Genomic DNA, 26,865 nt, shown 5'->3' with positions numbered 1-26,865 from the left:
AGCCCCCAGCCTCATCTCGGCTCTCCTCTACTTTTCCTCATTCACACCTACTGATCTGTTTTCCCATCCCCTCTTAGTTCCCAATACACTTGCATTCAGACATTTACATTAAATCCTTGGCCATTAGCTCGGGTGGTAAAGGGGAGGGAAGGAGAGACTGGAGTGAACTAGGCTGCTCTGGGATCCCAGGGTTATGAGCTCAAGATCTTTCCTCAGACCAAGCCTTCCTATARAACCATACGCAAAGAAATATAGGGTAGAATTCAGAGACTAAAGCAATAGCTTATTCACTTCAGTCACACTGTTTCTCTCTATTCACTATTTCCAGAACCCCGAGAAGAGAGTGGTCTGAATTTGCTCTTGATTTTAGATGCCATGACTGGTTGACATCTATAGCAACTGTGATAAATACAACCATTCYTAAAGACTGAGAAGAGACCTTGAGTAATTAGGGAAGCAAAAAAATCAGGTGTTTTGTGGGTGGCTGCAAAAGCAGGCAGGGGCCCCAAAGGGTTCTGTGAGCTTTTCTTAGTTTAAAATTTCAGAAAGCGCTGGCCAGCTCTGAAGATGGCAAGTCAAGTGGAACCACACTCGCCTTTCTTTGCTGTGTCCTTTTTCTCTCTCCCTTCCTGGTTTCTCCTCTCATTTCCCAGTTCCTTCCTCCCTCCTACACYAACATACGTGGCAGATTTTCAGCCACTCCATCATGACCAAGCAGAACCAGGCTTTCTAAGCATTCAGCTCCCTCCTCTAACTCCCTAAACAAAAGTCAGCTTTGTCAAGTGGCCCCAGATCCACAGTTCCCACCAATGGGCAGATTTTCAAGGTATTTTCACTGCTGAATTCTCTTTCAACATTGTGGCTGGTACTCTGGCATCTAAGTAGGAAAACAGCTCTTTTGAAAATCTCACTTAGCTTGCCACATGGCATAAACTCTAATCTAAATGAAAAAGCAGTGCAGTTTCCTCTCCCCTTCCTCTCCTGYACACTTATTTGACAGAAAAGAAGGCAGAAAAGGTAATGCATACCTGGCTGGCCATATACTGTCCCCAGATCTACTTTAAAGGAGCCAATCAGCACACTCCCAATCAGTTTGTTATGCATAACCTGTTAGAAAAATGTGCATTAAAGATTGTTGTTTTCCCTCTTTCCAATCAGCATAGGAAATAACAATACAAACAATGATCATATTATCTCAAAGAGAGTAAGCATCTGTGTCCAGCAGCAGCCAGAGACAAATGCACATATCCAGGAACACCGCAAGTATTTGAAAGATGATCTTCCCCAACTCTTATGTCAATTTAGAAATCARTACAGCTATATCGGGTGGAATTGCTCAGGTTCATCATAGGTCTGAGGATCAGATGGATGTGTCTTCAGAGCAGATGCAGTTATATTATTTATACTTACTCTTTTAAATAAATCATAATGCATATAAACACATGGGGTATAATTGGTTCCCCACAGGCTGCATGAATTATATCATTTTTCTACACAGTAGCTAAATTTCCATATAAACTGAGTACACCCACAGGAGAGAGAATTAAAGTGTTCCTTTCAAATGTTTCAGTGTGCACATAAATCCAGAGACTCAATTCTGATTTGTCATCACACAAATGTAATGAAATCAAAGTAGTGATGTAGATGTAAATGAGTACAAATGAGATGGCAAGCAGGCCTAAATGAGTCCATCTCATTATCCTTCTTGTAAGCAAAGGAGTTTAATTTAATTTAATTTAATTCAATTCAATTAATAATGTTACTTTATCAAATAATTCCTGGATCTGTATAGTTTTGTGTCTGGCTTTCAAATACATGCTTTCAGATTGCTGTGAGTAAATGTGTGCTTCAGTTCATAGACAAGGCAGAAGCTAGCAACATATCCTAAGGGAAGATTGGCTCTAGAACCATAATTTTCAAACAATAGACATCTCATCTGGTTTGAGAATGGTTTAAAAGGCTGAAATCTAGCCTTCGYTCATGGAAAAGCTTCTGAAAGTGGGCTGAATCTTCTGACAAACCTTGGCCAAAGTGCAAAGATAAACCAACCCCTTGGGATCCAAAGTCACAGGGGCTAAATCCAAATCCCGGAGCCAAACATCCCAGCCTCTGAGAGCATTTCAGGAATCTGGAAGGATTCATGTCCTGGCCTTGGACTTGCATGTCCTAGATACAGGACTTTTCTGGATTTAGCTTTGAATTTGTCACGATTCACTCTGTGTATTTTTCTCCAAGACCAGGAAATCTATGCTCTAAATTAAAGACCACAGCCACCATCACTAGCATACATTGGAAACTCGGGAGGTTGCCAGTTGCAATGTTGTGTCCTTTCCAGTTAAAGACCTGGGGTCACTGTGCCCCTRTGATTTAAGGATCATTCTCACTTGTCACCTCCTGATGAAACTATGCTGATTTATACCAGATAAAACTGGCATGTTCCCATCTACAGCACACTTGAACCAGTGTTTTCCCTTTTATCACTAGACACATGTAAGCACTATCAGAAGAATTCAAGATCCAACAAACTGGCCATATCTTGGAGAAAAGGGACTCTACARCCCAAAGCAGCAGTAGTTCACAAAAGATTTAGTGCCCCTGGGACATTAAATCCTGGCCCTAACCGTGTCAGAAGCTTGGGACTGTATGCTATGATAACAGCCATAACTGTGAGGTGACATCCCCTCCCACGCAAAAAGAGGAACCCAGTTCAAGCAACAGCATCAGAACTTTGTCCTCAGGGAGAAGCGAAGGTTAGATGTGCAGATACCCTACCTAGGTACAAATTTTATTTCTGTGTATTTGAACTGTGCATGTGGCACAGTGGATCTGAGCTAGACTTTAGGACACAGACTATTAGCTTACTAATGGAATTAAACATCTAATTGCCCAACTGGGCATGTAAATGAAGGGTTTTGATTTGCGTAGCAGAGCGGTCATTAAACTAGATGCTCAGCAGAGCAGCTATATGGTGAGTGCCTCTGAGGAAGTTTCACACAGACGCCTTCCTGCAGCTCCTGTACATCGCCTGGATCTGCCACATTGGCACAGACCCTTTTCTGGTGTACAGATTTCCTGGAAATGGACAAAGCCCTTCAGGGAAAAAAAAAGGACCTTCCCTGGGGCAGCAACTCACTGGTCATTTCTCTAGACAAATGATGGCACTTTTCGCATGGCTCCACATGAAGGGCTTAGCATACGATATTTGTAACTAATCCAAATATGGCACGTGAGCTCTTACTGTACTCATCTCCTTGTTCAAGGTAGGTATTCAGTTTGCTAAACATGGTGATATACCCTCAGAGCCTCAGCTAAGACAATCAGCATGACTTCCTAGACTCAGCCTCTTAGACTATAAATCAGTACATAATTCCCCATATCTGCATTTCTTTTAGACGTTCTGACCGGGGGCAGGTGCAGCTCGGAGCTGGTTGTCAGGTGGGGGCTGAGGTGACACACAGAGCCACACGGCAAGGGGACATTTGTTTCACAGGCCACACTAGACTGCAACTGTGTGTCCCTTTAATGTCCCTGTGTGACCCCCTGAAATGGGTCCCTTTAATCCCAGCTGGTGAATTCACAATCTCTTGTCACTTTGAAGGAACTGAGCTTGAGAAATGCTTTGCCTTCACTGGTTTTACACCTGAAGCCTGTCAGTGCTGAACCCAATACAAACTTCACAGCAGTTTTTAGGGGCTTATTTAGCCAATAGACTGACAAAAGGAGTGTGTGTGTCTTCCATCGAGGCTGCTCTGAGATGCCTCAATGCTCCTCTGGGATTTGACTTGCTGCGAGCACTGGGAACAGCACTGAAGACTCAGATCCCCCCTTCCAAACTAACACCACTGAAAGTCCCAGACAGCGCGAGAGCCACTACTGAGGATAAGGTACCTGGATATTTCTAGTCAGGAACCATATTGTATCTGAGGAACTGAGATAAGCCAGAAGTTTCAGCTCAGTAATTCGAAATAAATGGCAGCTTGAAAATAAGGAGATGGAGGCAATGCTTATTAAACAGGGTGAAGTTTTTCCTTCTGCTTTGCAGGTTGACAAGCTAACAGCAAAAAAATGCTCCTGAAAAAACATGCTTAATCCTCTTGAGGGTTACATCCCTTCAAACTCATCAGCTGCCTTTCCTCTTTTTCTCTTCTCTGTCCTTTCCTGTTCTTCAATACACTTCATGCTTTCTAGCACCCTTTGCACCCAAAATTATTCCTCTTTTTTAATTACAGCAAGAAGAATCATTTAGAGCCAGTGTGACACAAACAACAATTGCTCTTTACTTACAGTGCTGAGCTTTCCTACATACTTACAGAGATGTTGATAATTTTGTCAAACAGAAACACTTGCGGTCCAACGAAGTCAAACACGAAGTACTGTGGGAAAACGGGACAGTGGATCAGAATTAYAGAATCACAGAATCAGTAAGGTTGGAAGGGACCTCTGGAGATCAKCTAGTCCAACCTCCCTGCTCAGCAGGGTCACCTACAGCATRTCAGACATGAATGCATCCAGGTGGGCCTTGAAGATCTCCAGAGAAGGGGACTCCACAACCTCTCTGGGCAACCTGTGCCAGTGCTCCATCACTCTCACAGGGAAGAAATTCCCCCTCACAGTCAGGTGGAACTTCCTGTGCTTCAATTTCTGCCCATTGCCTCTTGTCCTGTCACATGGGACAACTGAAAAGAGTTTGTCCCCATCCCCTTGACACCCTCCCTTCAGGTACTTGTACACACTGATCAGATCCCCCCTCAGTCTTCTCTTYCCCAGGCTGAAGAGGCCCAGCTCTCGCAGCCGTTCCTCATAGGGCAGGTGCTCCAGCCCTCTGATCGTCTTTGTAGCCCTCTGCTGAACTCTCTCCAGTAGTTCCATGTCTCTCTTCTACTGGGCAGACCCTTCTGCTGTTAGCCAGCACTGCTAGCAACCTGATTTGGCCTTCTGGGTTATCACACACAGCCCTAGTGAGCTGCTGAGGCAATGGTGGGCACAGCAAGCCCTTTTCCCTGCTCTCTGCTCGTCACTGCAGTGGCCCAGACCTGTTTGCYACCATTCAGCCTCTCTCCTGCTCCTCCTGTTGCACAGCGCTGCCACTTGCATATGCCCCTGATGCTCACTCAGCATCAGGAGATAGAGTCAAAAGGGATGCAAGGTATACAGAAGCCCAGAGGTTTTTTTGTTTTGTTTTGTTTTGTTTTGTTTTGTTTTGTTTGTTTTAGGAGCTGTTTTGGTGTTTTGGTCTCGTTTATCACCAGCTGGGAAAAGCAAGCCTCAAGGGAAGGTTTAAGTGGAGAAACAGTAGAGGAGGGAGTTTAGGGGTCAGTTTAGAAAGACCTCCCAAATAGGTCATTTGGAAAATGCAGAAAGACAGCAGTAGCAGAGGAGGATGTGATGGAGAATCAAGATGGACAGACGTTGAGAAGACAAAGGGTGAAGAGAGAGCTAAATCCAATGGAGCTTTTACCTGTGCTTTGCCAGGCTTGAAACTTAAGCAGCTCCTAGACAAACCTCCCTGCTCAGATACATAGGTGTTGCCAACTTAGTCCATCTCTGTTCAAGCTACCAGAACCATCACCACCAGAACCAAAGGAAACACCTTCTCCAAGGCAAAGCACCTACCTCATTGTAAAAAGGGGCATTTGTGCCTTCCTTTACTGTTGTTTGCTTCTTCTCATCACCGATCTCTATGATCACCACAGGATCGATGTTCTCACCCACCAACTGCCTGGCCTCGATGATGGTGATAGCAATCTGTGGGGAACAAGGACACGACACCATGCACATTCCTGGCCTCTGATCCAGCCCACCCGCAGGTTGCAGAAGCACATAAAGGCCCTCACCCCACACTCACCTGGTAGTTCTGGGTTTTTATCTCCTCCTCATGAATTCTGGGCACCAGCTTTGCCCTGTTTAAATCACAGATCAGATTATTGGGCATCTCTAGGAAAGAGATAGTGCTTTGATACACATTGAAAAGACTTTGTGTCACTAAGCCTGCGTTGTCTATGACGGGTAGCTTTGTTGTGGACAGTTAGGCTTCATTTCACCAGCAGTCACTCTGACACCATCATTGGGACACGCGTTTTGGACAACAGTAGTCCAAGGACTCAGATCCATGGTCAGATGACAGCTGCATAGCAAGCTGAGCCACAGTAGCTGCCCATGGACAAGACCAATGCAAACGGAAAGCAATGCAAAATAGCTTCCTCCTCTTTGATTTGAAGCTGGCTACACTGTGTTTGTTCCTGTCTCTCAGGGGCTCAGAACACATGCAAGGACACTTACTGTAACTCAACTCTGAACCCAGCAATTTGGCAGGCACCACAGTGGGTGGTCRAGCAATTCCACCTTTCTCCCAGAACAGCACCCAGTGTGTCTTTAACCTTTTCTTATTGCKTATTACGAAACATAAAAAGAAGATGGGAGGTTCTTATCCGTTTCAGATAGATACTTAACACGGAAGAATTTGGTATCACTCTTTGAGAACTAAAAGATTTCATACCTGGATTTGCATGACACATCACTCCAGATCTCTGTCTCCATCTCTYATATATTTGGTAATGGGGAAACACTTTCCATCTGCACAGCCTAGTGCTGCATCCTGTATGGGAATGGTTTCACCTGCTGATCTCATTAAACTTGTCTCTATTTCTTCCCCCTATGAACAACACTATGAACAACTATATCAACAACATATTGGCTCCTGCCCCCTTTGGTTCATTTTCATTAGCAGCACAGTTCAGGCTCTCTCAGCATCCATTTCAATCTCTCTCTGCAGTGGATAGCATCTGGTGACAATCTGTCTTGAGCACATAATATTTTGCTGACAAGTACATGCCACTCTGACATGCGGAAATACAGGGGTGGAGAGATCAGTGCTGCCAGCAAACATTTTCTGTCAGAAGATGTATTGCTCTGTGGTAATACCATTCCAGAGAAGGACAGAAAACATGTATGGGGGAATGTGAGGTAATATATGCCAAGCAGCACCTTTTCCTCTTTGGGCTTAAGGACGCAAAAACGTTGGACGATGCATCATTGCTCATCAGGTCTTCCTTTCCCTCTCCTTGTCTTCTGAGAGTTTCTTGTTGAAGATTTTCATTTTCGTTGTGATCATCTGGTGAACAAAGCAATCAGGAGAATAAATTCCCCTTTGATTTCTGCTTGCAAAATGTTAGCCTGAAGCAGAGCGAATTCAGCAGCATGAACTATTTTATTTATTTGGTTGCCACAATTAGAGATACAGAAGTGGTTTGTGCTGTGCAACATTGACGACAGCAGTAATCCCCCTTCTGTGCAAAGACATATATTCTGTATATACAGTACCTGCATCCCCTCTCTTARCCCCATGTGCACCCACATCAAGCACAAGCACACCAGAAGCACCCAACTACTCCACTTCTCATCTGGTAGAAAGATGGTGGGACAGGTTATTGCTGTTTTTTTTTTCATATACTACTTAATAGTAGCTAGTCTACATTTGTGGTTTCTCTGTTCCAAATGTCCAAAGTGGAGCCTAGCCTGGAAATCATTTCTTACCTTTCCCTTTTGCAGAGATAAAGGACTAGAAGACTAAGCACAGAAAAAGAGAACATGATTCAGGTGATCTCTTGTAGAAAGCTATAGTGAGATGACATGAATTACTTCCAGAAGTGCCTATTTTTTTTCTGACTAAAGAGAATYTCAGCAACTAGCTCGTATGTAGGCATCCACATTTGGCCAGAGGAGCCATCCCCACGCTACTCTGTTTTGTCCTCCTGGTCCAGCAGAAATCCTGCCAGTGTCTCTGCCCCTTGCCTAGTGTGCCTGTGTTCAGTGCCTGTCTTAGGAAGGGAGCTGTGTGTTATGGGTAAAGGTTCACTTGTAAYTCACTTGTAATTCATTTTGATATTGATATTTATAAGTAGGAAGCATTTAGTGATTCTGGACATGAACAGTCTCTGGTCTGAAGGTTATCAAATGGTAACCACAACAGTAAGGTTGACTTGGTCAGAAATACCCAGTGGCTTGGGTGACCTTCTGGAGACATCCCTGCCTTAAATGAGAGGAAACACATCCAAGTGCATTTTCTGTAAGTACCCTATGACATTGTGCTCCAATCACAAACCTAGAGAAAGGGTTGTAATGGTGCTTCCCCACCTCTTTGCAAAGGTATGGTCACTCGCGGGACACTTAGAAATTGTAGTGATGATGGCAAAGGACCATAAATGGTACAGGAAGCCTTGCTTGGATTTCTTAATTACAGCTCTCATTAGGCCTGAATGCATCTGTGCCTTTTTTGGCCTGCCTTCCATAAGCCCCTACATGGAAGGGCTCGTTGCAGGCAGGTACAGACAGGTGTGACTTTTGCCTGTGCTCCAAGGTAGCAAGGCATGAGCCAGCTCCAGCCAAGGTGTCCTGTAGCCCCATTAGTGTGCAGATCTGTGTCAGAGCTGATACACACAACTTCTCAAAAAAGATCACTACACTAGCAATCTCACACACCATACAGTTCTCCAATGGCCCCTTTGGCTCTTGTCCAGCCTTCCCAGGACATAGGGAGAGTGTCTCCTCATGCATGTAAGCGTTGCCTGCTTTTCACCCCTTGAGGGCATAGTGCCTGCCCACAGATTTGCTCTGCATCTGTAGCAGCATGTTCCCATGACTACCTCCCACATCCTATTTACTCTAGAGCAGGCTGTTTGATTATAGTCTTGCAATACCCTRTATTATTTGCTTTGTAGGCTGAATTAGATATAATTTCCGACTCAGCTGGGACCAGGCATGTGTCAGTGYGATGTGCTGCCTGGACCAATCTTTGTAAGTTCCACTTTGTTTCCATTAAGATGYAATGTCTTCTCAAAGATTTCTTCCCTTTAAAGTTGCATTTTTCTAACATTTTAGCAGCTGAGTAGGTATCTTTTTTTCCTCAATAATGTTGTGCCTGTTGTGCATAACTAAKCAGCAGGAATTATCCCCCTGTGTGGACCCAATGACAGAAAATGAAAAGGGTGCAGTAAGCAACCATGTTCCCCCACTGCACATAGCCCTGGTAGGTAAACTAAGCCCAAAACCTCAATCAAGACAAAAGAGAACCAGTAATTTCTGTATCTTTGCTAGTTCAGACCCTCAGGCAATAAAGACACTAGTGAAATACATGAAGATACAGCATTAAGACATCAATCTATCAGATGATTCAAAGACAGAAACATTTGAAATAAAAGGTTGCAGAGATGTGGATGACGACTGAAGCAAATTAGAGTACAGTGTACCTTATAGAACATGATACATCCTATCGAGTGTAAGATAAAAAAAATAAAATATCTTTAATTACTAGGAAGCTTAATGGTATTTGGTTTTCTCTGCTCCAAAAGCCCAARGCGCTTCCTATAAAGTAGCATCCTCCAGCTAAATAGTGCTTATGACACAAAATAAATATTTCTGTTTCTGTCAAATAGTAGTACAAGATACAGATGACTTGTTTATTGCAGTACATGCAGTTCATGGGTTGCCCCAAACACACAGGAGTCCATGTTTTAAAAGACACCATGAAATCTGAGGCAAGAGACTACAACATAGAACTACAGAAGAGGAATTATTTGCTTGGCTGAAATACTAGTTGCGGTGAAGGTGAAAGGGAGAACTGTTTGGATAGGGAGGAGCAGCAGCAATGGGAGGGTATGCAGGAGAACATCTTGTTAGCTTGGAAACCAGCAGTGAATTCGGAAGAAGAAAAAGGAACCTCTGTGTGTCTTGTGGACCAGCTGGATAAAGATAACAAGCAAACCTTTGCACACACTTAAGAGGAGGAACTGCTGCTAGATAAAGCTCTCAGCCATCGCTCACAACTCAGGTCATGGCCTTGTGGTTTCTAGCAGAAACAGATCTTCTGGATGGAAGTACATACCTGCAATGACTTATCTATCACTAGAGTAGGGAAAAGTCTTTCAAAACCTGTTACCTTTCTATGGGAAGATCCAGGCTAACTTTTCAATTTTGCTCTATCATCAGATGCATCAGTCTGGTCTCACAGGATCTGAAGGCAGCTGTAATGAAACAGCCAATGCAGAAGGAATGCGCTCTCTGTTTGCTTGAGAGTGATAAGGATTTTACTGCCCATTTTATCAGTTACTAAGCCAATAGCCCTAAGACAATTCAAATGTGTTCACTGTGAAATTATATGTAATTTAGTCCCTATCCTGCTCTCACCAGCTGCAGTATTGATTTATGAGGCCTTACCCAGTGCATCTTTGTTTGCAATAGTTAAACCTTTTTCGCCTTTTTTCTTCTTCTTTAGCTTCATACCAGCAAACAGCCCCTTTCTGAAAAAAAGTAAAGAAAAAACATCATTGCAATACCTTCCAGGCCTTTTATACACTGAATCTAGTTTAATTCAAGGACCTGTTGAGCAGGAGTTTTAATTTCCCAGTAAGATCATTTTACTCTTTTTTCCTTTTATAGAAAGCAAACAAGGAACACTCTGGTCTTGTGCTTCACCTAATTTAGTTTCACTTTAAAACTGGGCAGCACACGGGGGGACTGAAACTTCTTTGCAAACCAAGAGGCAAAGAAAGGAAAGTCCCAACAAGCCTTCAGGCCTGTTGACTTCCCCCCACCACAATTCTTCTGCCTCTGAAGAGACCAGAGATAAAAGCATCTAATAAATAATTGGTTCTGGTCAAAAACAGTTTTCCCGTGAATTAAGATCAGCATTAAAGCATTTATTTAAGCTTCCTTTGTGATGACACCCACTGTGCTAGTGGCACTTACACCATAACAGCTTTTGCAGTCTATTTATTTRTTTATTACTATTTACTTATTCTTACTTTTGGAGTTGGACAAGGGCTTTCTCCTCAAGCTGCATTACAGGGCTGCTTCAGTCCAGCATTAGTTACAGGTACCACCAAATGCAGCCCTTGCCTGCCTCTAGTCGCCTCTCCCTAAGCTTGATTAGGGGAATAATCCAGCCGAAAACTAACCCAGTTAAAGCTCTGGTGGGGATTTAGCTGGATCATTTCTTAGCTCATGCCTGATTAAAGTGACTTTATACTCACAGTCTCATTAAGGCTTCCTTAGTTCTTATATTCACTCAGTTTTAGTCTCAACTATCAGGCTCCTTCCTATCAGGCCTGTGCAGGAGCAGGGAGCTTTCGTATGCCTGGCCACAAGCATGCAGTGATAATAAACTCTCAGCACATGTTTTTCTCCTGTCACTAGAGGAATTATATGCCTAGATTGCTGTAGGAATGAAAAAGAACTTTTCTGGAAAAGTATGTAGCCCTGCTAGCCCAAAGCAGCAGATACCTGTGACTTAAGCAARCCTGAGAGCAATCAAAGCTCAAACATCCAAAACCACATGCAAACTCCAGGTGTGTTTAGCTTTTAAAGAAAAAGTTATTAAAAAATGGAAAGGGAATCTGATAAGGTTTAAATGCCCTATTCGGAGTAAGCAAATTCAGCTGAGCTGCCTGTTCCAAGAGGAATATCACCAATGCTTGACTCTATAGCAGAGAATGGACAACTTCCATATGGGTTTTGGCAAAAAGAAAAAAAARAGTTCATTACACACACAGGATTTGCTGGAGAGAATCTCCTCTATACAGATCTAAGCTAAGTAAATGGTATTTTCAGGGAATTGAAGGAATTATCCTTCACAATAGGGACAATCCATCACCTTAAGACATAAGCTACTTGTCATCCAGTGATAACATATGTGCTCCACAGATTGTGCCAGAGCACAGGGGCAACACGCCTGACATGCTTAGGAAAGTCATTAAAACCTTTTGAGACTGTTCTAACAATATTACTTTCTTGACAGAAATAATGTTCTTTTGGAAAGAAAAAAAAGAGTAGGTTTTCTCTGAATTTCCACAAAGGGTGTTTTTTCACCTCAGTGCCAGCATATCAATTTAATCAGCTGCTGAAAACTGGAAAATTACTTTTTCTTTCCTCCTCTCAATAAAACTGTGAAAATATCACCAAGAAGAGAAAGTTCCAGGTTTCCATACATTTTCACCAAATTTGATTATGTCCCRTATATGGGTTACTCACACGCATCTGTTATCCCTAAAACAGGCACACAGCTGTGCTTGCCACAGAATCACAGAATGGTTGAGGTTGGAAGGGACCTCTGGAGATCAKCTAGTCCAACCCTGCCCTGCTCAAGCAGGGTCACCTGCAGCATGTTAGACAGGATCACATCCTGGCAGGTTTTTAATAGCTCCAGGGAAGGAAACTCTACAACCTCTCTGGGCAACCTGTGCCAGTGCTCTGTCAGGTGAAACTTMCTGTATTTGTGCCCGTTGCCTCTTGTCCTGTCACATGGCACTACTGAAAGGAGTTTGTCCCCATCCACTTGACACCCTCCCTKMAGGTACTTRTMCACATTGATMAGATCCCCCCTCAGTCTTCTCTTCCCCAGGCTGAAGAGGCCCAGCTCTCGCAGCYGTTCCTCATAGGGCAGGTGCTCCAGYCCTCTAACCATCTTCATAGCCCTACGCTGAACTCTCTCCAGTAGCTCCATGTCTCTCTTGTCCTGGGGAGCCCAGAACTGGATGCAGTACTGGAGATGGGGAGGATCATCTCCCTCAGCCTCCTTGGAACACTCTTCCTAATGCACCCCAGGAGACCATTGGCCTTCCTGGCCACAACGGTACACTCATACGCACAACGGTACACTCATACGCTCATAGTCAACTTGTTATCCACCAGGACTCCCAGGTCCTTCTCTGCAAAGCTGCTTTCCAGCAGGTCAGCCCCCAGCCTGTACTGGTGCATGGGGTTATTTTTCCCTTGCCCTTGTTGAACCTCAGGTTTCTCTTCGTCCAACTCTCCATCCTGTCCAGGTCTCTCTGAAAGGTCTCTTCACCACCATCTCTAGGAAGATGCAAAGGTGTTGTGAGGAGAGGTGTCTCCAATGCTCCTTGTGTAACCCCTAAGGCCTGGCAAAGTGCTATTGACATTACACCAAGGGTGATGGACCAAATGGAGCTGTCTCACTTCATTCATGTTCACTCCACCACCTCTGCAGCCCAGTGCTGGAGCCTGTCATCCCATGTCTTGCAATGCAATGGCACTGCCATGTCCTTGAACATGGACATGAACATGGYCCCATGGACCTCAGCATCCTAGCAGCTTGCCTTCTCCCAGCAGCCTGCCACAGCACTTCTGGAGCAGAATAATCRTTCTTATTCCTTTAAATTGTGTTGCCCAATTAATCAAAAGCCTGCTGGTGGGGGAAAGGGGATAAGGGATTCTGCAGACACAAGATGAAGCTTCAGGAATTTGCTAACCGCTGAAGTATAGTACTTGTCACAGGCAATGCCCAGCAGCAGTAATATTTGGTACTTATTTTCCACCTAACAGTGGTTCAGCTGTTACACAGAGCTGCTGGCTTGTTCCCAAGCCAGTGCCATCACATGTGATGTGCAGGTATTCTTTACTGGTGGGAMTGCAAGTCATCAGATCCCTTTGACCAGGGTGCAAGAATGAGGACAAATCAGTGTGATACTCCCAATGCCTTCTCCTTCTCCACAGCCACGTGGCTGCCACCACCTTACTGCTGTTGACCATATCTCTACGCATAGTTCACACTACAGATATCTTCACCACAGTGAAAAGAAGACTGAGAATTAGCAGGATCTCCTGACTGTYCTCAAGGAAGAAATATGACACTGGAAAAAACTGGGATGTCAGGAGAGACTTGATCTTGTGAGGTGCAGGAAAGTTCATTCATCTCTCTTTGACCCGTGGTGAGGTTATTGCTGTTGGGGTAGCACAGTAGCACTGACAAGATTTAGTGAAGATTCAGTCCCCATATTCTACATGATACGCAAATATGAATAATGATTTTGTTCCTGTCTAGAACCAACAAGCTAATTTAAGATATAATAAAGGAAATTCATGGCCAAAGAGAAGATGGTAGAAAAGTTCCTATAGGCTACTGTTAAGCTTATCTTGGAGGTTTCCTATTGAAAATGCTTGATTAGAAGCAATTTAAAATCAATAATCTCAGCTAATCAGGAACATTGCTTAATACAAATGAGACTGAGTCTCTCAACTCATTTCATATAGGAACAGTTTCTTAGATTGTAAAAAGTCTGGAGGAGAAGGGCAACTTAATTCTTTTGCATATGTATAGTGTCAATATGGGACCTAGTTTGTGACTGTGATTTGTTGATCTTTACATGATACAAACAGTAAACAAGAGCGAGGCACCAGCCATACACCAGCTTTTGACTATACTCGGACTGTGTTGGATTTGAAGCAGTGATCTAGAAGAGCAAGGGTCCATTTCCCATTATCAATGCCACAGGCCTACTAGTACTCTGAGTTCACTAATTTTCATACTCCTCTCTCATCAGTACTTATCCATGGCAGCTTTCATCTCTCCTGCTTGTTAGCATTCCAAAGAAATCCTTTCATGTCCTTTTATTTTCATTTAAGCTGTCCGTTCACAAGGCCTTCATGATCAAATCTTGTTCTGCATAATGTTCTCTCAGCTATCATTTAATTGCAATTTGTGATCTAATTTAAAGGAAAACTATCAAAAAAGCACTTCTGACTTGCCAGAAGGAGAGTAAGAGTGATCTTACAAAACACTGAATCTACTTGGAGTTTTCCCTCATTGTTTAAACTTAGCTTCTTCTTCCAGAAAAATGTTCCCAGTGCTCCATGTCCTATGAAAATTATCACAGGAGAATACCTTTTTGCCTCAGGAATAGTCACACATAATACGTTCAACCTTCAATTCGGGACAAGCACAATAGATTTCCTCCCCCTACCATCAGGGGAGCAATTCATCTCGTCTGAGCTAGAAGTCTACCTCTGCCATCCTAGGTGCCTTCACAGTTGGAGGAGACAGATGGACACTTTTAGAGTGTGGGTTATCTAACTCATTTTAGACATTTACTCTAGGATTACGGGAAATACGTTTCTCTCCATTGGTCATAAAGGCAGAAGAACAACCTGAGCTATCTAAATTCAGGCATGTAGTCTAAYCTCATCTTGTAACTCAAGGAGGGACCTTCAATTCCCTTCTACAAGGCCTTCTTCTTTACACAGCGTTCTACCTCCTGTGCCATTCAGGCAAAACCAACTCCTGGGCTTAACCTTGCATTAGACMAAGATGCTTGTCAAGGCCCATTTTTGTAGGCATGAGCCTTGTGATGGCCTTCTGGCACGTGGACCACACTCGCAGTGACCACAGAGGAATGAAAGCAGGAAGGCAGGATCTTSCTGGCTAGGATAGTGGCCAGGTAACTACCACATGATTGTGCTGCCACTCAGAGGAACCTCGACAGGCTGCAGAAATGGGCAGAGAGGAACCTCATGAAGCTCAATAAAGGGAAGAGTCCTGCAGCCAGGAAGAGATAACTCCATGCACCATACAGGCTGGGAGCAAACCGGCTGGAAAACAGTCTTGCAAAGAGGACCTGGGGTCCTAGTGGACGCAAAGTTGACCATGAGTCAGAAGTTTGCCCTTGTGGTAAAGAAGGCCAAGAATCTTCTGGACTCGAGGGTATCTTATCAACATGTAAAAATATCTGAAGGGAGGGCATAATGAAGACCAGGCCAGACTCTTCTAAGTGGTGCCTAGTGACAGGATGAGAGGAAATGAGCACAAACTGAAACACTGAAAGTTCTGTCTGAACCTAAGAAAACACTTTTTTTTCCTCTGAAGGTAGTCAAACACTGGAAAAGGTTGCTCAAAGGAGGCTGTGGARTCTCTGTCCTTGATATTCAAAACCCATCTGGATATATTCAAAGCCCACCTGGATGCAACCCTGTCTAACRTGCTCTGGGTGACCCTGCTGAGCAAGGAGGTTGGACTAGATGATCTCCAGAGGTCCCTTCCAACCTTACTGATTCTATGATTCTATGTGGCCCTGGGCAACCYGCTTGCGTTGCCCCTACTTTGAGTAGGGAGGTTGGACCAGAGACCCCCAGAGGYCTCTTCCAACCCCAGCTATTCTGTGATTTTATGGTTCTGGGGATCCTTGAAACCACAGAGGCCAGGCATGGAAACAATTTTATCTTGGCCAAGAGCACCTCCGGAGACCATTCGGAAGTCTCGTAGAGTCAGTGTGAGTGAGCTACCACCACGTTCCTGGCAGCAGACAATCCGAGACAGATGCCCCACTTTCCCACAGAGTCCCTTCCTCACTGGAAGCAGCAGTTTCAGTAAACTTTTGGGTATCATAAAAATGATTTAGTTCTAGGGACGGTCAGATGCTTGTGCAGCTCAGATCTGAGCCAGCTCCAGGGCCTAAGRACTGTAAACCTATGAGCACCATGACAGCCTTGATATCTGAGAAAATATTGGAAATCAAAGAAATAAGAAAAATATGCTTCCGCATTCTCACACATTTGTAACAAATTTGTTAGAAGGGTCTGCATTTTCGCATGTAGTTTTGTGTCTCCTTAAAATTCTSCTTCTTTCAATAAAATTTATTTTTCCACAGAATTTTGTAGTAAATCAAACACTATTTCATTGGGSAATTATTAACTCCACATGATTAGTTCGCATTTTCATTGAATAAACCCAGATGAAAAGAACCTAATTCTTTTGTTTTTTTATGTAAAAAAGTAAGAAAGATGCTTGGCTCCTTTTATCACGWCTAGAATATATAAAAGTCAAGGAAATTGAAAGGAAAAGTAAATTATCCCATCATTTAAACTGATCATTTCAAATAATAAGACWTAATTAAAATATGAAGATGGGCTTCAGAGTAAAAAACTTAATTAGTCTAAAACTGTACTGTAAGCAAAATTAGTTAATTCAGAAACAGTTTTTATTCAGCTAGTATCTCATTTATATTTATAAATGAAGTCTCATGGAAAAAATTTATTGTATTAAATTTAATTGTTGCAAAAGGCTGAACAAAACAGCAGTTATATACTTGGTCAAGTGRAAAGCAGGAAGCACATTAATGAATGATAAACAAAGTACTCATTTCATGCATTCTTTTCTCAGGATTATAGAAGTCAAAGGAATATTTTGGCTGTTTATTCATTTAATTTATCTCCCTTGCCAGTGCGGGACTGCTTCGCACAGCATACCGTCAGGTACTTTATCCTGATTCAGTAATCAGACTCCCTGTATTCAAAAACCCGTTCAGTAYGGTGCTGAATCACCTAGCAGTCATGCTGGGTCTGACTCGGGAATGAGCTCATAACCACATTTCAGTCAAAATGATCAGAACATGAAATACAAGTTTGCATCTAACCCAGTATAAAGCCTCACACTGAAAAATTAATCCTGTCTTGAAACACATTGGAAGTGGAAAGTGAGTTATGCCCAATTAGCCCTGCCTCGTGTGACTATCATACTCCAGATCAGGTACGAGGCTTTACTGTATCGTCTAACTGGAGCTGAAGGAGAGTTTGGAATGGGGTTACAAGACACCAAATGACATGGAGAAGATGAACAAGTATTTGCAGTTTCTCAGTCTTGAGGCCTCAAAGCAGGAGCAGTGCATGAAATTATCAAGCAACAAGCTTGAAACTAAAGAATGGAAATGTTTTCCTGTAAGTCACAACACACATTGCCAGGAATGTTATCGAGACCAAACAATTCAAAAATGTTTCAGGTCAATGTATGGAGATTGCTGACAGGGTTGCTGAACGTCCACCTGGCTCAGAAACTCTTTGCACGAAACTCCTAAGATCAGGATTCCCACTCTGTTTCACAGACTCTTTCCCCAGGTATCCAGCCATGGCACCTCTAAGGAGGCAGAAACTGGGGTTGAAGAGATCTTACCCCAGTTGCTCCCACATTCTTAGCACTTTAATTCAAAAGTACTATTTCCCTAGATGCTTTTATACACTGAYTAACTAAAAGATAATCTGAAAGAGGAAATATCAGGTTTGTTCAAGCACACCCTGCACAACTTGTAATTTGAACCTTTTGAAGKGTGCACACTTCTTTTGCAAATGCCTCCAACATGGCTTACAAGACAACGGAGAAGCAGCAGAAGCCCTTTGCAAATGTGGACTGTTTACCTGAGGACATATAGCCCTGGTTCTTTCAAACCCTGCCCCTCCTGCAGAAAAACAACAGCTTTTTACTGATACATTTAGCATTCTTATATATTATAAGCCATGATAGCAAAGAGGTCACTTTCTGTGACCAGGGCTGTGCTCCATAATTATTCTTATGTCAGGGCACAAGAGCTGGGTAATGGACCTACTAAATATGAACATATACRTCCACAAAATAAAAACAGGAGAGGTTCATTTCTCTTGTTCCTGCACCTCTTACAGTCATTTCCCCCTTTCCAAAGGGGGCTTGAGCTATCACACAGAGGTGTGATGAGACCACAAGGTGGTCTGAGAAAATCTTGCCTTGACTTTCTACAGATAGAGATGATTATATAAAGCACCAGGCAGTATGGAATAGATAAATACAAGCAACAGTAATTGCTTCTGCTACCAAAAAGTAAGTATTAAAGGTCTTGTTTATTTTYCTTTCCTTCAAGAAGTCTTTAAGTATGATTAGCTGAATATAAAATCAGAGCTTGGAAGGATCCCTTATGAGCATTATATGTACCTGTGAGATGGCGGTGTCATCGCTGAGGGGTCCATTCTGCTCAGGAACGGTTCTCCTCCCGGTTTTCTTCCCTATTACACCATGAACAGACTCTCCAAGCTCATATTTGTATTTAAGACTCATCTACTTGCATGTAGCAAATGTAGTGCCCGGTTGGGCAAGTCGGTAAACAYTGAACCACACCAGAATTTCTCCCTGGGCAAACATTAACACCTCTCATGTCTTGCGGTGATCTGCAGGAGCATGCCAGCAAGCCACGTGCTGTTTACCAGCAGCATCTCTAGCTAAAAGGACATCAAGATCCTCGTGCCTACCAAGACACCTTAAAGGGAGTGACTTTTAGGTAGACTGTGCAATCACTCCCTGGAAAATCAGGTCTTCCAGTGTTTAAAACTGAGTGATCCCCTGCAAAAATGGTGGCATCTGACATCCTAACGGAAGTTTTGCTTTTCTGCTTTTTGTGCCCCGGTCATTTCAAACTATCACTCTGGAACTCAATAGGAAGCATTGATTTCAAGTAAATATATCAGTACTTCCAGATATTATGATTTGCATTTATGTWTGCATATTCAGTTATTATTTAATAAGAACATCTTTAATTTTGTCTATTTTCTCCCTTTTTCCKCTCATAACTCAGCTACTACTACAGCCCTTGCAGAGAACAGGTTACAGAAGCAAAAGACCTTCCCAAAAGACTATTTTCCTATCTTCTTAATCTTTTGAGATACAATTAAGAAGGAAGTCACCCACTGAAAGGGCAGTCTATTAGCATTAGGCTAAACAYCTTTTTAAGGATACCTTTGGAATTATGCACTCAAATCCCAGCAGAGTGAATTCATCCTTCCCGGTATATATCATCAAGTTCACTGCAGTACTGAGGTTCACAGATTATGTGAAGCATCTGCAATTTTACTCAAATAAGAAATGTAGCAGATAAAAACACTTAATGCAGTTTTGTTTAACTTGAGTGATCAGCCAAGTCCAAAATTCTGTATACTTTCTCTCACCTTCCCACTGTTTCTCACACAAAAAAGCCATTGTAAAGATTAAATCAATAGTAACAATGAAAATTGGCACSAGCACATGCCTCAGTTAGGGGTTATGACGTGCATATGCTCTGGGTGGTGGCCACCATTGCTTTAGCTGTCTAGCTCCCTCAAAATACTTCATAATTTCTTCAGTACAAAGTATCAGCTGCACCAACGCTGGTAGGAAAAAACAAAGTATATGATAGCACTTCAAGTCCAGGGTAGCTTGGCTGACACCAGAACAGTGGCCCTCTCTGGGACATACCATATAGTGCTGCTACTTTAAAATTCATTCACCAAAGTTGGTTTTAAAGCACTGTTTCMAAATGCAATCCTAAACATTGTGAGTAGCTCACAAAAACTCTCAGGGGGAGGTTGCTCACAGCCTGAAACCRTCCAAAAAAGTGCAGTATCAAACTTTTAAATTTCAGAACTTCCAACCATGTTTCTCCTGYGGGGCTGAATTCAGAAATGATTCATTACCAATATAGGATGGTTTCACTGCATTGCCCGGAAATTTGCAACTAGATAAACTGAACTGGCAACTCTAGAGGAAAAAAGCTATCAGGGGAGAGGCAGTCTTGGACACCCAAAATCCCCCATCAGTAGCTAATGAGTTTTGCTCACTAATGTTCCTGGAGACAGTCAAAATTTCCTTGCTACAGATGAAAGCCTCCATGCTGGGCTGCCAGCCTGCAAAGCCATCTGGGTCTCAAATGGCTTCTTTCTTAATTGCACAAAATTTCCCAGAAGATCTGCAACAGGTCGGCAAGCATCTCCTTTGCTCAGCTGGAAACAGTGACTTCAGCACCCAATCAGTACTAGAGCAGCAAAATCTGAGCCAAATTTTTGGCTCACCTTTTGCTCTGTCCTAATCAAGACTTTTCTTTTTCYTTTTTTCTAAAGAGGGTAACAAATATTTTTGTCAACTCTTGATTAAAAGAGAAGATGTTTGGTTTGGAAGAAGGAGAAAGTGGAGATTAGGTGTGTTTTGATTGTTTCTTTTGCATAGGACATGTTTTCAAACATACTAGACTTCAACAGCCTAGGCTCAATGTGCAAAGAGGAGCAAACCAACCACACWCAAATATTTTTATTGCATCTGCTTTGCTCAAGGGCTGTCCACTCAGATTAAAAGACAAGGTAGAATCTTGAAAGGTATGGACATAAAAATGGACGCAACTTACCAGTCCACGTGCCTCCAGACTGATTAATAGTTGGCATGAGGAAGAAGTCCTACCAACAATTTTATAATTGAATAAAGTAACAGCAAGGAAAGGCCACGAGAGTGGTATCTTCTGTACTCATTGCCAGCAGGGATCACAGATCTGCTTTGTCCATTGCTATCCTTTCTACAGTAATGCCTGTTCGTGTTTCCTGAGGTTTACATGTCCAGAGCTACCGTGCAACAAGTAGGGCAGTCGCAGACTGCCTATATGTGACTATAMATGCACTGAATCAACCGATGTTTGTAGAGCACTTGGATGCTCTTGCTGCCACACAGTCAAAGTGCCCTGAAGGGCATCATGCATACTCAGGACAGCAGTCTTTGAGGGGTCGGCCAAAAATGAAGACAAGTTGTGAGTTAAACATTAAAATCAGTATAAAATAAAGGGGACAGTTTGAACTATGGTGTTAATGCTGGGAAGTGGTACTGAGCAGCCACAAGGACATTGCCTTCACAAAATATTCATCATATATCACAAAACACTAGMTGGGGGGCTGCGTTTCCCTGCATCATCCCTCTCTTCTCCACTCTCCTAGTAAATCCCTGCCTGATAATAGTCAGTGAACTTGATTTTTCTGCAGTGCCTGGAGGCTAACCAAGCTCTTCAACTCTCATTGCTGTTGAACAGAAATCCCCTCTCAAAGAGGAGCAGCGGGCAATGAGCCAGGCACCGGTGCTGCTTCTGCTTCGCAGGGCGATGCAGAGCGGTAATTAGCCTGCTCAACGATCTGCATCGTGCCATGGGAACAGCTGAAAGCACCACTGCRAGCTGCAGAAGGGGAGTTTTTTTCATTTTACGAATCTGAGGCTGGACAGAAAACTCTCATATTTACAAAGGAGGCGTTTCCATAAGCTGTCTGATAAACTGGAATGGGAGTTGTGCCCAGCACCARGTCATAAAACATTTAGTAGTGTAAAGGAACTGGAGAGCTTACATAAGGGGAGGTTTTCAATAGTCAATATGCTAAAAAAAAGTGACTCAGCCCATCTTCTSTCATCAAACAGCAGACCAAACCTGGGCTGAGCCAGGATTTGYGGGGAAATAAATGGGTCTAGTAGTATGGATGGGAAAAGTCACAATATGGAGTTTATTGCCAGSCTCACTCCTGCCACATCCAGAAATGTTATGTAGCTTTGGATGGCCCATTCAGTTAATGGACTTAAAATATTTACCTGTCCCTTGGGAAGAGCGTCAGGAGACTTCAGTGTTGTCAGAAAAGTGCTCTGATACAAACCACAGTATTTATAGACATGGTCTGTGCATCTAAATTAGAAGTCCCTTAAACAAAGTGCATYCTTGCAACTAGTACAGGCATTCAGAAATCAAGTGTGTTTTGGTTCAGGTTTCTCAAAATGCTGCAAAATATTGTTCTCAATCATCTTTGAACTCCTGAAGGACCTGATGCCTTTTGCTGCACTGATCCCAKGCTGGGCACGCTGCTGCCAAATACAAGCAACTATAATCTGAAGAGTTAATTCTTGCTCTGATATGCTAGAACACCTGCGCTGTAAATCACCCCCTGCTGAGGAGGCCTGGAAGTGTTGGAACAATGTTATCTGAGAGCAAGTAATACTTTGGCAAAAAAAATGAGATGCTTTAATAGGCCATCTCCTCAGCAGGTATAAATTGATGCATTATTTCAGTGATAGCTTGGCCCTAAAAATGAGATTACTGTAATTTATGAGGGAGTGATCCACATGCCAAAATCTAGGCAGAGGCATCTAGCTAATGATCCAATTGAAAAGGAGTAAAGAAGTCTGATAGAGCCTCATTTAAAAAGCAGCATTTGACTTTTATAAGTGATGCTTCAGAGCGGATCATGAGCCGAGACGCGTGGATCCAAAAGTGCCTGTACCAGACCACGGAAGCCAAGGTGCCTGTTCCTGAGGCTGCCAGTAGCTCTGACGGATGTGTTAGAGGTTGATCAGCAAGGGRCGGAGCCAGAGCCTGCCGACAGCCGCAGGTCCTGGCTGGCCCTGGAGAAAGTTGCCAAGGAGTGTGTTTCTTACTGAACATCAAACTGCCAGATGCTTTGATGCATTGAAAAAGATGTCAGATTTGAAAACCAAAATAAATGCATTATGAAAATGAATAATTATGTTCAATGTCCCACCCAGGGGGACCACAACTTTGTGCTTTGCCAAGCGATATCACCTTTAACTCAGTCTTTTTGCGCTTGCTTTACTAGCAAGCAGCTCGACTATGCATCTTCTCTCTCCTCTAGGGGCTTGTTATTTTACTATGCTCCCAACATAGTTAATCTTCTATTTTCCAAAGACTGTTGGCAAGAGTTGTCAGCAAAATACTGTGGAGCTAGAAGAGGAGAGGAATAATTAAGTCCCATCTGGATGGACTGAGTGCACAAAGAGAGGCAAAGTTGGGACGCAGTTGTGCTGAGCAGTCCTGTGTTAGACATTGGTCTTGTCAGGGTGTGGACTGGGCCACAGMGGCTGAACGCCTCTTCCTCTCTTCTCCCATCCACATGTCCCCAGTCATCAAAGGCTACCTGGGCTCTGAATGTGAAACATCCTTCAGGCTGCCCTATTTTATGCCAAACCTTGTCAGCCCAAATTGGATTCCAGGATTGATGCACCACCAGCCATTTGCTCATCATAGATAAGTAGAACCGTAAAAATATACCTGCAGAAGGAGAACCGTGGACTCTTGCATGCTCTGAAGGCTCTGCCTCCTGCTCAGTACAGAGCTTTGCATCTCACTGTTAGGAGAAGTGGCCCAAAACTGCAGCCCACTGATACAAACCACAACCTGCTGGCGGGGTCTCTGGAAATGCTCCCGTAATGCAGCGAAATATTCTGGGAATGACAGTCAAGCGAGGACATTTGCAAAGATGTTTTGGTTTTATCAGTTCTTTGTTTGCACTGGAATGTAACCCTTGACTTTTCAGCAGGGATATATTAATATCAAATGAATCCTTTCTGGCATTGGAATATAACCAAAAAAAATAAAGTTTGCCATAGGAAATGCTCAGCAGTTGAGCTTATTACCTATGCGGTAAGAGCCACTATCAAGTAGGTACAAAATTTAAACACTGTTCAGGAGAAGGAGCAGGTTGGTTTCCATAAACAAAAGTGTCTAAACACAAGTCTTCTCGAAAGTCACTCCACCCCACAGACAACCTTTCAGATAACCTTTTTCTTGTTCTTTTCACTTTGAMCTCAGAAAGGTTGTAGTTCACCTTACTGAGTCCTTGGCAAATACAAAGATCCAACATCAGGAAACCTGTCAGRCGCACACAGGGGCCCTGAGGAGCAGATGTGCTGGTGGTGTAGGTTAGCCTCATGGAGTTTTGCCAAAAGCTACTGGCAATCTTTGAACATGTGATGTAATTCCACTCACAGCTGCATATGTATGTGATCAAAGTCATATTTTTTGCACTGCCTATATGCTTGCAACACTCCCTGGCTTCCTATTTCCCTGCAATCTTACATCACCAACACTGGATCTTTTCTTTTTAAATCTACCTTTCCATCATAAGTCTATTCCRCATAAGCCACAAAACAGCTGTTAACCAGAGTGAAAGACACCAGTAGATAAAGAGGTTAGTTGCAGATATTTCTGGTATCTCTTCGAATGAGAATCTCTCTTTTCTTAGAGTGCTAAGTATTAATTTTTTATTCATGGTGTAGCTCAATGAGGTTATGAAATGCTAGCCCTTAGAAGTCACATTTTCCAGAATATCCTCTTGAATACCTGGAACATAATTAGCTGTAGAACATTAGGTTATTGCCCAAGCCAAATCTACAGGAACTTCTAGAGCCCTGTATGGGCCAAGGAACTGCTGCCACTGAGCACCAGGTGACTCTTTGGAGGTGCTAACCAGTAGTGGTGGTGGTGGAGTAGTGGTGGTCAGCCACAGGCATGAGCTCCATGCTAACTCTCACAAACCTATTACAYTGGAGGTGAAATCAGTCTCTTCATTGGTTTTACAGAACTTCAGTTTCCATTTGGTACCAGAAAATTGAAACTTATAAAAAGAAGGTGTGCAACCTGCCCAGGCTTTCCAAACAAAACCATTCAAAGCASACTGTATCTTGCAGATAAGAAGGCCTGAAGGTTTTCCAGACAAACATCTCTCTACACTTTTGTCATAGCCATCAACATATTATCACCCATGGCTATCGCTCCTTTATTGTGCGGGGACTGTGGGGAAGCTGTTCAAACAAAGGCTGTATAAAACAACTACAGCACTACTACTGCCTCAGATAAACAGCTTTATGTCTCAGTATTTGCTTCTCATCAGTCTCCCCTGAAAGCAGCCTGCCTTAGCAGGGTGCAGCTCACCTGAGTTTGCTGTTCTSGAGTATGAATCACCCTTTGTCAATAATGAGTATATTAGATTTACCCGTGGAAACACTTCCTGTCGCTGTGGTACTGCTCAATAGCTGTTTAGAAGCTATTGACTTCCAAACACCAGCAGTCGCAACCAGYGTTGTTAGTATCACAGATGGGAATGGCCACTTAAAAATAGCTGCCTGTGTAGTCTGGTGAGGAGCCTGTCTCCTGCGTAAGAGTAAGCAGGAGCAACCCATACTACAAGCCCCCCCAGTTGCATTCAGATATAGCTCAGTGCTAAACTGGTGGGAAATAAAATGTTTTGGGATCGTGAAATGTATGTCAATATTTCAACGTTGTGACCCAATTCACTGTGAAAAGAAAACGCTGAAATATCAGAATTTTCTACAGGTTGAAAACTGTTGTCTTTTTCTCAGCTCAATGTCCTATTTTCAAATTAAAAAAAATGGAATTAGCCTTCTCARAAAGGATCAGCTCTGCAAGCTTTGTACTTCATATTTCACTGATATTTTACTGGGTCATTTAATAAAGAGGAAAAGCAAGCAAACGTGAAATAAGATATAGATTATTATATGAAGAAAGATTGTTGGAGGAACGACTAAAGTGCCTGTTTCTGTATAAACACACAGAGAAATAATTAATGTCCTATTCATATTACTCAGAAGGAAAGCAATTAATCAYTGAAGACATTTACCATATCTATTATTTTGAAAATATATCTTCTCTAGTACAATTGATCCACTTCTCTGCGTGCAGCATTCCCTTACAGAACTGCCGAGTGGTAATAAATAAAGCTATCGCCCCAACCTTAAAATAAAAATCACCCGCTGTGTTTGCACTTGATGAGGTCAAGAAAGGGATGGTCCTGCTGCCCATCAGTAGTCAGGCTCCCTGGTAGAGCAGGGAAGAGAAAGAGGCCCTTCCAGACACCGTTTCATAGCTTAGCCAGTATTATCTGAGTTGTTCCCAGGAGTAATCCTGCCCTGCTATGACAATACAAAGAGCTTGGCTCATATTTAATACCTAAAATTAAGCCATGCTAATAATCCCACCCAGCTTCCAAGAAACCTTCTATAGTGATGAATCATTTGCAGAAGAAGACACTTCCTTTTTTTTTTTTTTTCTTTTTCTGCACACTTTCCTCAGTAATGTGGCAGAAAGGGCTATCTGATAATAAGTGGTAATGCTTTTTTTCCTGAGGATTTCAAATGGATTTACAAGGGCAAGCATAAACTCATTTTCAAACACAGAAAAATCAAGGAACAGAGAAGCTGATGGCCATGGAGAGGCTAGAATACAAACCACAGCTCACAATTCTTATCTGTTTGCTCTCAAAAGGCAGGCTTACTGAGGACATAGATAAAGCACGTGAATAAAACAAGGAGTGAAATCTGATCTAGGCTTTAGAAAGGATTGCTTATTTTTGTCACAAGCTATGCATTGCAGAAATTCTCTTTTTTATCTTCTGTAATTCACCATGACCAATAAATCCCTAGTGTGAGTGGACATKTGCAAACGTTAGCAGGAACAGTGTGAAGAATGGACGGATGATACTGCTGTTAGCTCTCAGCGGTGATATCCCAGAACATCCCTCTCGGAGGAAGACAGAGAAATTTCCAATACCTTCGCCGTCAGCAGAGACACAGCAAAGGTAGTTTTTCCTGCCTGGAGCTCTTTGCAGGAGACACRTGCCTTTGTCAGCCACTTCCACCAGAGCAGTTTTTCTGGCGGTAATGGCTAAATCCACCTGCCTGCAGGCCAGGGGTATCAT

General features: G+C 42.9%; 1 protein-coding gene across 1 annotated transcript in view; it reads right to left on the bottom strand.

Moving 5' to 3' along the window:
* FER1L6 (fer-1 like family member 6) overlaps positions 1-10,291 on the bottom strand; it is a 70,030-nt gene extending 59,739 nt beyond the window's left edge. Inside the window, exons 1-6 of the mRNA XM_085324673.1 lie at positions 10,213-10,291; positions 6,985-7,111; positions 5,846-5,900; positions 5,614-5,745; positions 4,311-4,373; positions 1,029-1,107 (exon numbers count right to left, since the gene is read on the bottom strand). Coding sequence (XP_085180799.1) covers positions 1,029-1,107; positions 4,311-4,373; positions 5,614-5,745; positions 5,846-5,900; positions 6,985-7,111; positions 10,213-10,276 — 520 coding nt within the window. The 5' untranslated portion in view covers positions 10,277-10,291. The remainder of the gene's footprint in view (positions 1-1,028; positions 1,108-4,310; positions 4,374-5,613; positions 5,746-5,845; positions 5,901-6,984; positions 7,112-10,212) is intronic.
* Positions 10,292-26,865: the final 16,574 nt, after the last annotated feature.

Source organism: Rhea americana, unplaced genomic scaffold (assembly GCF_003343005.1).
Source record: "Rhea americana isolate MKP2758 unplaced genomic scaffold, rheAme1 scaffold_0, whole genome shotgun sequence".
In the NCBI taxonomy this organism is placed as follows: Eukaryota; Metazoa; Chordata; class Aves; order Rheiformes; family Rheidae; genus Rhea; species Rhea americana.
Note: the sequence above shows the minus strand (reverse complement) of the source record. Positions and strands in the feature narration are given on the sequence as shown.